This window comes from Rhinolophus ferrumequinum, chromosome 5 (assembly GCF_004115265.2).
Source record: "Rhinolophus ferrumequinum isolate MPI-CBG mRhiFer1 chromosome 5, mRhiFer1_v1.p, whole genome shotgun sequence".
Taxonomy (NCBI): Eukaryota; Metazoa; Chordata; class Mammalia; order Chiroptera; family Rhinolophidae; genus Rhinolophus; species Rhinolophus ferrumequinum.
This window is the reverse complement of record NC_046288.1, coordinates 41,938,327-41,950,406: the sequence shown is the minus strand read 5'-3', so window position 1 is coordinate 41,950,406 and position 12,080 is coordinate 41,938,327. Positions and strand designations below refer to the sequence as shown.

At 35.8% G+C, this 12,080-nt stretch overlaps 1 protein-coding gene across 1 annotated transcript in view; it reads right to left on the bottom strand.

Moving 5' to 3' along the window:
• Positions 1-12,080, bottom strand: part of PKD2 (polycystin 2, transient receptor potential cation channel) — a 57,721-nt gene that overhangs the window by 13,335 nt on the left and 32,306 nt on the right. Inside the window, exons 7-10 of the mRNA XM_033105513.1 lie at positions 9,148-9,315; positions 6,699-6,880; positions 5,345-5,465; positions 2,048-2,146 (exon numbers count right to left, since the gene is read on the bottom strand). Of these exons, the coding sequence (XP_032961404.1) occupies positions 2,048-2,146; positions 5,345-5,465; positions 6,699-6,880; positions 9,148-9,315 (570 nt within the window). The remainder of the gene's footprint in view (positions 1-2,047; positions 2,147-5,344; positions 5,466-6,698; positions 6,881-9,147; positions 9,316-12,080) is intronic.

Here is a 12,080-nt window from a genome sequence, read left to right as displayed (position 1 = left end):
TAAGGATGCAAAAGTATTAGCTATTATTATTGTTATTAGCAAATGATAGTGATTTTCTCTAGTGAAGAGGATCCCAGTTTGTCTAATGATTTGTGAGCTTGGGGCCAAGACAGTAGCATATGAAGCTCGTCTCAACCCACTCACTGCTTAAATTTGCACTGGGACCAAGCCCATGATTTAGCATAAAATCTGAAATATGTGATGTTCTAGCCTGAATTCAAGAATGTGGTTAATGGATAGTTAAGCCTTCCTGAGGTAAACTCAGAAATTACTGGATCCATTCATTATCTCCTTGGCAAGATAAGTAGTACCGCTCTTTTCCCTAAGGGGTAAAAACAAACAAATCCAAAACAAGAAAACTTATCCAGAGTACTTTGAACACTGCTTGCCTTAGTCTTGTGTAACTTATGGTAGGGAGTGAGCATCTTTCCTATGTCTTGGTGAGTTACCATAATCATAATCCTTTCTTAATATGGGCCAGCTCCCAAAATGTTATTCTTTGTACTTTTAGTGTTGTGAAATATTGCCAAGAATTCCTATTTCACGTGAAATTTTTTGCCAGTGTCATTTCCTCTGAGACATCTTCATCCATTCTGTCACAATCGTCTCATTCATACTGATAAATTTGCCTTATTGTTGTGTTAGCTGTATATCTAGATCTCTCGAATGGTTGGCAGGGATGTTCCCGTGGCCAGCTACTTCTTTCTTCTATAAATCCAATATGTTTGTTTTGATTTTCACTTCCAGTGTTGTGATTCTTTTTTCTTTGCTATACTTTCATCGTTGCTCGTCCATTCTCCCTTCCAATTCCTTTTTGTAAAATGTCACTTGGTTTATCACTGGGATACAAGGAAGTAGCACAACTACATGTTTTGTGCGTGAACTGAATAGCAGATCCTCAGTGACAATCTGAGACTTTGCAAGAAGTGACATTATAGGTCACCGATTATGACGCACATCTGTTACTTTGGTCACGATTTGTAAGGAAGTTTGAACTTTATCACTCAGTTAATAAACTGTGGTAACTGAAAGTGAAGTTTGTACTTTATACTGTTATTCACAGTCAACGCACTGTGATAATTGAAGTTCGAACTGTATTGAGAGGCTGGTATGATTTAACTGAAATGTGTGCCTATCAGAACAAAAGTGCAAAGTGAGGACCGCTTGCGTACACCCTGAAGATTTGCTGCAATGTAATCAACTGTTATGCAAAATTCAGGATAATGTAAATCTTAGGTCCCATTCAAAGGACTTTGTTTTAAGAAGTGCAAGTTCTCTATTACAACAGTATTCACCGACAACATAGTCCTTTGGTTTGAACTAACAGAAAAGGAGCCACTATATCTTAGAAAATGACGTTAGAAAACAAGCTGTGTGCTTTAGATGTAGATATTTGTTGTTGCTTAAGTTTTGTATTTTAAACCAAATAAAGTCACATTGAGAAGAGCAAAGCTGCCCAACTTCCCAGTCTTGCCCTTCCATTTAACATTAAACATAAACATATCCTGAGAAGGTGCATAAGTGAAAGTTCTCAGTCCCTTAGGCTGTGTCCTTACTCCATGGACGTTTGCCTTTGACTATGTTAAAACTTCCCTGGAAAGTTAAGGATAAAGGGTGAACTACAAAGTATTTGTTGCAGAAACTTTTTCTTTTCTTTTCCTTTTTTTTTTTAAACTGTAATTGAAATAGAAAAGGTGGAAATGTCTTTATATTTTTCCCTTCTAGTTTATTCTGAACTTTAGATGTGCAAATGAGAGCCAGCTAGAAAAGGTGCCAAAATAAATAAAGGGGATGAAACCAGCAGCTCAGAAACTAGCAGCTCAGCTCCAAGAATCCAAAGAGTTTATTGAGAATTTAATCCAGGGCATTAAAGGAGTTCAGCTAGCTGTAGATCCATCTCTCTAAAAAGACTTAGATTATTCCTACAATATAGCAACCTACTCTTTATTTTAAACAATGACAATCAATTAATGTTGATTTGGAAATCTGTCTGAAACAATGCTCATTTTATGTTCAAAACAATTCTGAGAATTAGGGCTTGTCATACCTTTCTGATAAGATCTGAGAGTTCCATTTCAGCTTTCTGCTGGGCCAAGTCAGATTTAACTTCAGAGTAAGTATCATTGATGATGGCCAAAAACATATTCTGTTTGTAAATCAAAGGAAAGTTGAGGTTAAAGAAGAAACCTAAATATATTTTGTAAACATCAGTCTAATCTTTGACACACGCCTTTTTTGTTCCTTTTTTCTTTTTTTACAATTTGATATCTTAAGAAGTCATAAATCAATAGTTTTGCTACCATATTGTTTGGGAAAATTATTTTTTCAATGAAGTTATACCAAAGGAAAATGCAACATATTTTCTTACTTACAAAACCACATATTGTAATATATTTTGCAAAAAGAGACAATAATGAAATACAACAAAATATTAATGCATTTAACTATGAATGGATTATTTATTATTTTTGCTTATCTACGTTCTCTGCACTTTTCATTTGACATAAATTATTTGGAGTGTAGAACTCTAAACAACTCTTCAAATTTCAACAGACAAATGGAATTCTATGCTTATTCCAAATACTTTATATAATATGTGAGGTTTACAGAACAAATTTTTAAGAGTTAAAATGATCTTTGCAAATAGGAATATGGTAGGCTGAGCAGGAAGATAGTCAAGAAAAGCTTAGTCGACCAGACATACACTTTGGAGTCAAGCAAACTTGGGTTTCAGTCTTGGCACTGCCATGACTAAATTGTTTAAATTTTCTAATCTTCATTTAAAAATGTATTTATTTGTTTTTGCATTTATAAAATGTAAGAAATAATAGTATCTTCCCCCCGCCCCACACACAGATTTGTTGTAAGAATGACTGACATAATCTATCTAAAGTGCTTGAAGACAGGTCTAATGTGTGGTAAATGCTACATAATTTATAGCCAATATTATTCAGTAGTGGTCAGTTCATTTTCCTGACTTTTTCCTTCCCCAATACAATGGTTTATATTTCCAACACCTGTTTCTAAAAGATTTTCTGGAAACACTGTACCCAGTTGATCAGGTCCTTCTTTAACATGCTCTTCCTTTGGCTTTCCTTTTTAGCACTATGATTTGTAAATATAAAGCTGTGTATCTGATTATATCTGTTTTCCCTGCAAGTTCATAGAATCTTCATAAGGGCAGAATTGGTCTCTATTTTCCTTACTCTGCATTCCCTGTATCTAGCACATTGCCTGGAATACAGTGGCTCAATAAGTATCTATTGAATGATTGATGAATGAACAAATGATAGATCTATTATCTTGCTGGGCTATTGAATTGCTATGAATTAAGGAGAAATATTTAAGATTCTGCAGCAGATATGAGAATAGAATATAGAATACACAGTTCCTGGCTTAATGCTCATTTCCAAGGGCAGACAGCTACAGTCAGAGTAACATCTCCCACCTTCTCCTTTCCAACCCAGGCATCTGTTTTATTTTTGTTTCCAAACACCTGTTACCTAATGCCTGCAAATATCTTAGTTGAAATGTATTAAAGTGTGCATCCTCTGAAGAGATTTCAAAAAACAAAAAGTGGCTGAGAAAGGCTCTTGAAGGTATGGGGAGAGGAAGTTTACTTTCCTTCTCTCCGTTAATTGTAGGATGAACATCTGCCATCAGTGGTCTTTCCCTGTTGATGATGGGCCTTTTGCTTTGTGCCTCAGCTGGGCCACCTCACACCACTGTGGCTTCTTATTAAGTGGGTGCAATAAATTAACACTTGGCAGTCATCTCAGAAGGGTGGCAAACCCTACAGTTGGCTTGTCATATCCGTAAAAGAAAGGTTTGAACTGATAGTAGCCTCCCCTTTCTCTCTGGGAGGTTCAGGGAGAGCAATTCCTTTTTGTGCGGTAGTACAAAAAATTATTTTAGTGTAAAGACAAAAACTAAGAGCTTCTTTCCATGTTCTAGTGATTGATCTAACATAATGACTGAATAATTTAGAAGGTGCTACCTACTAGAGGACACCATTCAAATAAGTTCACATTTTAGCATTTCCAATTGCCACAATTATGTCCCTCTCTCGGCTGACTGACATACATATGAAACTTTGGTGGCCTGAAGTCAACTAAAGGGTTGTTTCAGAACTCTCAATTTCTGGTTTTGTTTTCTTAGTAGAGATTCAGGGATTCAGACGCTACAGAATCCAAAGTACTCCCAATGTTAGAGAGTAACAAATGCTTACTTCTTCCTCTATTTTTCTTTTGTCCTTAATATATGATAGGAAGAAGAAACTTAAGAGGCTTAAGTTTAAAAGTAATCATGATACATGGGAACAGCAAGATACAAATGACTTGCAAGATATTCCTGACTCTTTTAGGCCTATTAAAGTACATCTAATTTTCACTCAGTAAATACTATATACTTCACAACTAAATACCTGGACCCACTCTGGAGATATTATACTAAAATACTGAATCTTATACAAAGAATCTTTATAAAACTTATTGAAAATGGAAACAGTTTTGTTTTCTTAAGATGATGGTTGATGTAAGGAAATCTTAAGTGTTAGTATTTAAATGAAACAATAGGCACTGCTTAGGTTAAGCTAACTTAATTTAATTATTTTTTAGTAGAGTAGACAAATGTATAAACGTTAAGATGAAGAAAAAATGCCTGTAAAAAATCATAACTGAAGGTCAAATATTACAAAAACAAACATTAATTTGTACCAGAGCAAGAGAATAAAAAAATATTTTTGAAAATAATTTTTCAAGAAATTTCCAGTCATTGTTAGATTTAGTTTTAGATTTAAAATATAAATATTATTTGCAGGCAGTCTCTAGATGTGCTAAATATGAGGAAGTGAAAACATAATATATTAACCTTGACAGTAATAATTCACTCAAGTATTACTCTTGATACCCTGGATCTATCTTGCTTTGTCAGTTCCTCTTTTTTAAACAGAGAAGAAGAAAGAAAGAAATGCAAAGTCATGCTAGGAAAGTGACCATGGAAGTGCTGATGTGTGTATTAAAAAAGCATGTAAGCATATTCTACTTTTTAGGCAAAGCATTATTTTAGGCAACTATAAGTTTGCACTTGATCTATTTTTGTTTTGCAATAAATAGACATATATATTTACATATATATGGATAAATGAAAGTCCATGGAAAAGATATTTGGTGAAGACTGTAAAAATGTAAATCAATGAGAAGTAAAATAAAATATGATTTCTAATATCTACATTTTTCTACTTCCGGGGTCTTTTAAAAAATGATAGGGAACAGAATGTAGAGAAAAGAAAAGTTGGTGATTTATGAAATTTAAATCACCTCGCTCTAAATAAAAGAGTACATACCAAAAGAATGAAGAACATAAAGAACACAAACGTAGTGAAATAAATTGGTCCCAAAACTCGATTAGCTTCCTCAATCTCTGCGAAGTTGATATCACCCAAAATGATACGGAATTGAGTGAAGCTATAAAAACAAAACAAAACACAACACAACACCACAATACAAAAACAAAGAATGTCCAGCATTGATGAAACATTTTTTGAAAAGGTGATTTCACACTTTCAGATTTTTTTTTCAGTGTAGATAGCTGCCGAATAATAGAAAATTGTGAATCCCTTTGGAAAACTCTTGCTACTTCTATGAGCAATTGAAGCCTTCTAGAAGAAAAAATAATATGCTTTCATGCTTAAATATGTTATTTCCATTTGGTTGAGAAGAAAATATAATAATAATTATTGGATGACTTATAAAACGATAGGCTAAAAGAATTTAATATGTAATCTGTGTAAAATATGGTAGCTCTGAGCCTTCACAATGGTCATCATGGGTCTGAACTTAAAATCTCTTTAAAAAAAAGATTTTTGAAAGACAGACAAAATTGTGTTTCAAGGATCTCACATGCACTCACAGTAGAGTCAAGAGTTGCCGCGTATTGCCCATGCTGGATCTTAATTAGCAAAATCATTTTCATTCCTGATTTTATCAAACAGCAACATTAATTAGGAATACCCATGCACAAAGCCCTATTAACTTCCATTATCATGGTCACCTCTTTTCCTAAGTCCTTGGCAAATGGCATGGAAATCTGATACTGGCTACGTTTCCTGTTTTTAATACCATAGTTGAGAACTTTCAAAAAAAGTTCTCAAAAAAGACTCTTTTTCAAAAAAAGTGTTGAGTGTGAAAACCGAGGCACGGTTTCCCCATAGAAAGTAATGCAAAATGGATTAATGCATTCCAGACCTTTAATTCCTGTACTTTAATTCCTGAAAATTCCTGTACTGGTTTGAGTTTCTCTGAGAATATTAGAATATTTTTCTTAGAAAATAACTTGAAGTTTAAAACATTGCAACAATAGTGAATAGGAATAAAAATATAGGCAAATGATCTCTAAAAAGCTACCATTTGCATTTGATGCGAAGAAGACCGTGCTCTTTGGAAGCGTGTTGTTTTACCACGACTGATCTACGGTGTCTTACTACTTTAGGGCTGTTGTTGTCTTAAGCATCAGCATTTCAGAATGTGCGGTCATCTTTGCATGGGTGGGTTAGTATTCTGGGAAAGACTTAATTCTCAATTTTAAATAACTACTTTTAAACATTTGGTGGTTAACTATCAACCGTGAAGATTTCTTTATCATTGAGAAGGCAATGACCTTTCTGATTAAATTTTTCTTCTAATTTCATGTATACTTACATACACTCTTGGAAAGTACTAAAATCATCAACCTGAGTGCCAAAGACAAGGTATGCCAATTGAGCATATGCCAAGAAAATAATGAAGAACATAATTGCAAAGCCAAACAGATCTTTGGCACACCGCGACATGGTTGTGGAGAGCTGACTCATGGTCCTGTTAAAATTGATGAATTTGAAGAGCTGTAAAAAACAGGGAAGATATCAACAGATGAATGGGTACATAAAATGTGGTATACACATACAGTGGAATATTATTCAGCCTTACAAAGGAATGAAGTTTTGATACATGCTACAACATGGATGAACCCTGAAAATATTATACTAAGTGAAATACAACAAATATTTCCACTTACACGTATAAGTTACCTAAAATAGGGAACTTCATAGAGACCGAAAGTAGAATAGCAGTTACCAGGGGCTGGGGGAAGGGGAAGTGGAGAGCTGGTGTTTAATAGACACAGCGTTTCAGCTGGGATGATGAGAAAGTTCTGGAAATGCATACTTGCATGACATTGTGAATGTACTTAATGCCACTGAATTGTACTTAAAAATGGTTAAAATGATATATTTTATGTTATGTATATTTTACAAAAATTTTAAAAAGAGGAGAAAAATGACTTACTTTTTTTCAAATCTAGAAACTTTTATTTTCACATTCAAAAAACATGTGTTGAGTGCCTGCCATGAGTTAGACACATTTTTGGAGTTGGGAACATAGCAGTGAACAAAACAAAGCTCCTGTCCTCATGCTGCTTACATTTACATGATGGATAAAATACAGTGAAAACACATTTAATTATAATTAAAATGACTAGTGATATATTTCCCTTAAGAAAGATTAAAAGAGAAACCCCCCCCCACAAACGAAAACTAGTTAAAAAAAAGAAACTCCAGGAAATACTTATTGCATATTATTAACTTTCATTTATTGTGCATCAATTATGTGCCAGGCGCTGTGGGAGAAGCCTTACGTAGACTGCCTCGAGCCTTTGCAGTGACCAGAATATTGGTATTCGGTTTCAGGAGTCAGCTGGGGCTCGGAGTGAGGATTTGACCCCAACTCTGTCTGACTGACTGCAAAGCCATGCTGAGTGAGCATTTTTGTAGACAGGGCACTGAAGATGGCCACCCAGGTTGGGCAGTTCACAGCCCACAGGGCACGACAACCTGCACATTTCTAGCTAGAAGCCTTGGTGGGAGAACACTGGGAGATACGAAGAAGTCAAGTCATGACCCTGCCTTAACGAACGTAAAGGTTCTTTAAGTTTTGGGGGCAAAATATTCACAAGTTGAAACACTAAATAAACCACCCAGCCTGAGGCACACATTGAAAGGAAACCTGTAGAATTTTACTGAAAGCCTTCTTATAAACTGTTTCTGGCCACACCAAAATTTTTTCAGGGTTGTTGTAATCACATTACTTAATACAATTCCTATTATGAGATTTTGATTACTATTTTAGGATGAAGGTTTGGTACACTAGTAATGGTTTCTCCTGAACAAGCATGTGACTGAATAAATAGCATGAGAGATACAGGATGAGGTCTGATAAATCTTAGGCCTTCCAGATGTGAATACCAATTCAGGAAAATAAATAACTGTTGGTAAGTATCTTTTAGAACAGTGCTGTTCAATAGACCCTTGTGTGATAATGGGAGTGCTCTATATTTCCACTGTCCAATATAGTAGCTACTGGCCACACACAGACATTGTGCACTTAAAATGGGGCTAGAGTGACTGAGAAACTGAATGTTTACTTGTATATAATTTTAATTAAATTTATATTTAAATAGACACTTGTGGCTAGTAGCTACTGTCTGGATGGTATAATCATAGAACTTGACTAACGACAGGCTGGCAGCTGCCTCCAAATTACTGAAATTTCCTGCCTCTCCAGAATGAAGGCTCATTGTATATGAAATGACCTAACTTTTCACATATATGGAAATGCACATTATGTCTTGGGAAAAAAAGGAAATGAGTGGTTAAGGAACTACTTGGAAGAGGTGCCTGTCCCAACCTCACTTCTAGGTAGATCTTCCCTATGACCTCTACTTGGAAAAGAGGCAATCCTTCTAGAGAACATTTCCAATGTTCCTTCTCCCCGGCCTTTCCTCCTATTTCACTTAGTTTCTTTTCCTCCCCCTGGCCACCCCAATCAGGTGATACTCAGACCTTTCCCTGTGTTAGAGCAGCCTGGGATTCCAGGCCCAGCTGACATAAGAGGCTTCTTACTGTACTGAATTTGTTAAACTAAAGATAGGCATAGGTCTTGCAGGAGTGCAAGCAGCAGGGAGCTAGTTTACTTGTGAAATATGGAGCAGATTTGGCTGGCTACTTGAATTTGGCCATAAAATCAAATTCTTCCAACATTTTGTACGATTTGTGTTAATAAAAAGAAGGGAAACGTACTGTTAAAAATCCAGAATATGAAATTTATAAATTACCTTAATCCAGACAAAAAATACTATGACAGCAGCTATATTGTTGAACTGTATTTGCCAATATGCCAGATGCTCAAAGTTGGGGAAAGTATTTTGATCTTCCAGGAAATGTAGTAGCACATCCACATTTGATGTTCTGTGTATGTTAATTCCTATAGCTACCACTGATAGCTGGAAAACAAGATTTATATATTATTACAGTGTTTTAGAGATATATAACTTAACCTAAAATGACTAGTTTTTCTTCACCATTGTTTTAATACTAGGACTCAACATTCTATTTACCCAATGGCATTCATAAAAGTTACTCATACAAATGGAAAGTGTTGAGCACTGCTGAAAAACAAGTAAAACATATATTGCTTGCACTTCCTTAGTTAGGAAGAGAAATCCAATGAGTGTATGTGTGCACGCGTGTGCATGGACACACACATGCACACACAAGAGATGTCACTATGTTTCAAAATCAAACTCAAACAGGAATGCGTTCTGTTTTTTCTCCCACCCTTTAAATCACTTCTCACCCTACTACTTTCTCTACCTCATCTTGCTTTCTCTTTTCATTTATCTATTTTTTTTCAATTTCCTGCCATCCATTCTTTCGTCATTCAACAACTACACAGTGCATGTTTGTGTACATAGCAACTACACAGTGCATGTTTGTGTACATAGCACTGTGCTAGAGGCCAAGAGGAACCAACAAAGTAAAATGCACAAACTCTGTCCTCAGGAAACGAATACTCTGGTTCAAGATCAGATAAACTCATAAAGATAAATAATACAAAAAACCTAGTAAGTAACTAGCTCCTAAGTAACTTAAGGTGAAGGGTGAAACAAAACATATTAAAAGAAGTGCTCTTAAGAGGAAGGAACGAGCGTGGTCTTAAAGATGGAGGGAATGATGGGCAGAGAGGGCTTGAGAAGTCTTGTAGTAAAAACACAGGGGCCAATGGTTTCCCTCTTGCTTGTTTCTGTCCCTTAACTCATGACCACATAACTTTTCTTCCTTTCTTCCTTCCTTCCTTCCTTCCTTCCTTCCTTCCTTCCTTCCTTCCTTCCTTCCTTCCTTCTTCTTTCCTTCCTTCCTTTTTAAAAGATTTTTATTAAAAATATAGCTAACATTACAATATTACAGTGGCATTTCAGTTTTCAAACGTAATCTGTTCCGGAAGACTGTTCGAGTTCTGAAACGTTCGGAAACCGAGGCTCGGTTTCCCCATAGAAAGTAATGCAAAATGGATTAATCCATTCCAGACCTTTAAAATAAACCCCCAAAGCTGCAAATTTAGCATGAATTTTACCATAGATCTATAAAATTTACAGCGTTCATAAATCGAAATGTTCGTCAACGGAGATGTTTGAAAGCTGAGGTACTATTGTATATGAGTTCAGGGGTACACCATAGTTGTTCAACACTTATATACCTAAAGAAGTGATCACCATGATTAAGTCCACTATGATTAAGCAACCATCTGACACTGTACTATGTTATCACAATATTATTGACTATATTCCCCACGCTGTACATTGTATCTCCAGACTTGTTTCATACCTGGTGATTTGAACCTCTTATTCCCCTTTCCGTTCCCCTCCCCTTTAAAAAAATTTCAATTACAGTTAACATTCAGTATTATTTTATATTAATTTCAGGTGTACAGCATACTGGTTAGACATTTGTATAATTTAAGAAGTGATCCCCCTGACTTATCTAGTACCCACCTGGCGCTATACATAGCTATTACCTACCATATTATCGACTATATTCCCTGCGCTTTACTTTACATCCCCATGACTATTTTGTAACTACCAATTTGTACTTCTTAATCCCTTCACCTTTTTCACCCTGTCCGCCAACTCCCCTCCCATCTATCACCCCGATAAATCTAGCACCCATCTGACACCATACGTAGTTATTACAATATTATTGACTATATCCCTTGTACTATGACCATATAACTTTTCACATCTGCTTTGGTTCTGGGATCTAAAAGCATATCTGATGGGACACTTGGCCCTATACTTGCATTTGCCACCACTGGATTAACATCTGTATGTGGAAAGTGCTAGGGGTTAACCATTACAACCTTGCTCTCACATGCGATCTGAATCCATGTCAGGTGGGCTGTGACAAGTGCTGTGACCATTGTTGCCCATTCTTTCTCTCTTCTCATGGATGATAGTAAAAGGCACTTCATTAGCCCTTCTTGAGAAGCCATTCAGATCATGGCCCCAGGTGATTATCATATCAAAGACCCACCTGGCTGCCAATCACAGCTAAAAAAGCCAACCTCACACCATTTTCCTTTTCCTTCTCTATAAAAGATGTCTAGAGCCAATATTGTTTTTCTGTGCTGGTTGGAGGAATATTGTCTTTGAACTCTCTGGAATACACTGAAAATGCTTTTCTCTATGGACTTAGTTGACAGGGGTGAAGAAGAAGCTGAGGGAAGTGCTGACTGATTGAATCCAACAATAATCCTACCCAATGCGCACTAGGTACAATTTATTCTCCATTCCAGTTTTTTTCACTCTGCACAGGACCAATGTTTATAAAAATATGGAATATATGGTCACTTATACAATATCATATTAATACATTAAATTTCCTCAAAACTTTCCCTTTCAAAAAGGGATAGAGAGAAAAGACATAAAGAGATTTTGAGAGCATTTAGGTTGTTATGTCACGCCTGGGTTTTCTTAGGGATTCTCTCCCCTGTCTATAAAAGAACATTCTTTCCTTACTATAACATAAGCCTCACAAGGGTAGGGGTTTGGATGCTTTGTTCATTCTTATAGCCCTAATGCCTAGAACAGTACCAGACACATTGTAAGTGCTCAGAAAATATCTGTTCGATAAATGAATTAATCATTTTCACCCTGTGAAACCTATGATTCAACAAAATTATTTGAATTTAGACCCTTAATAGTCTCCTTCT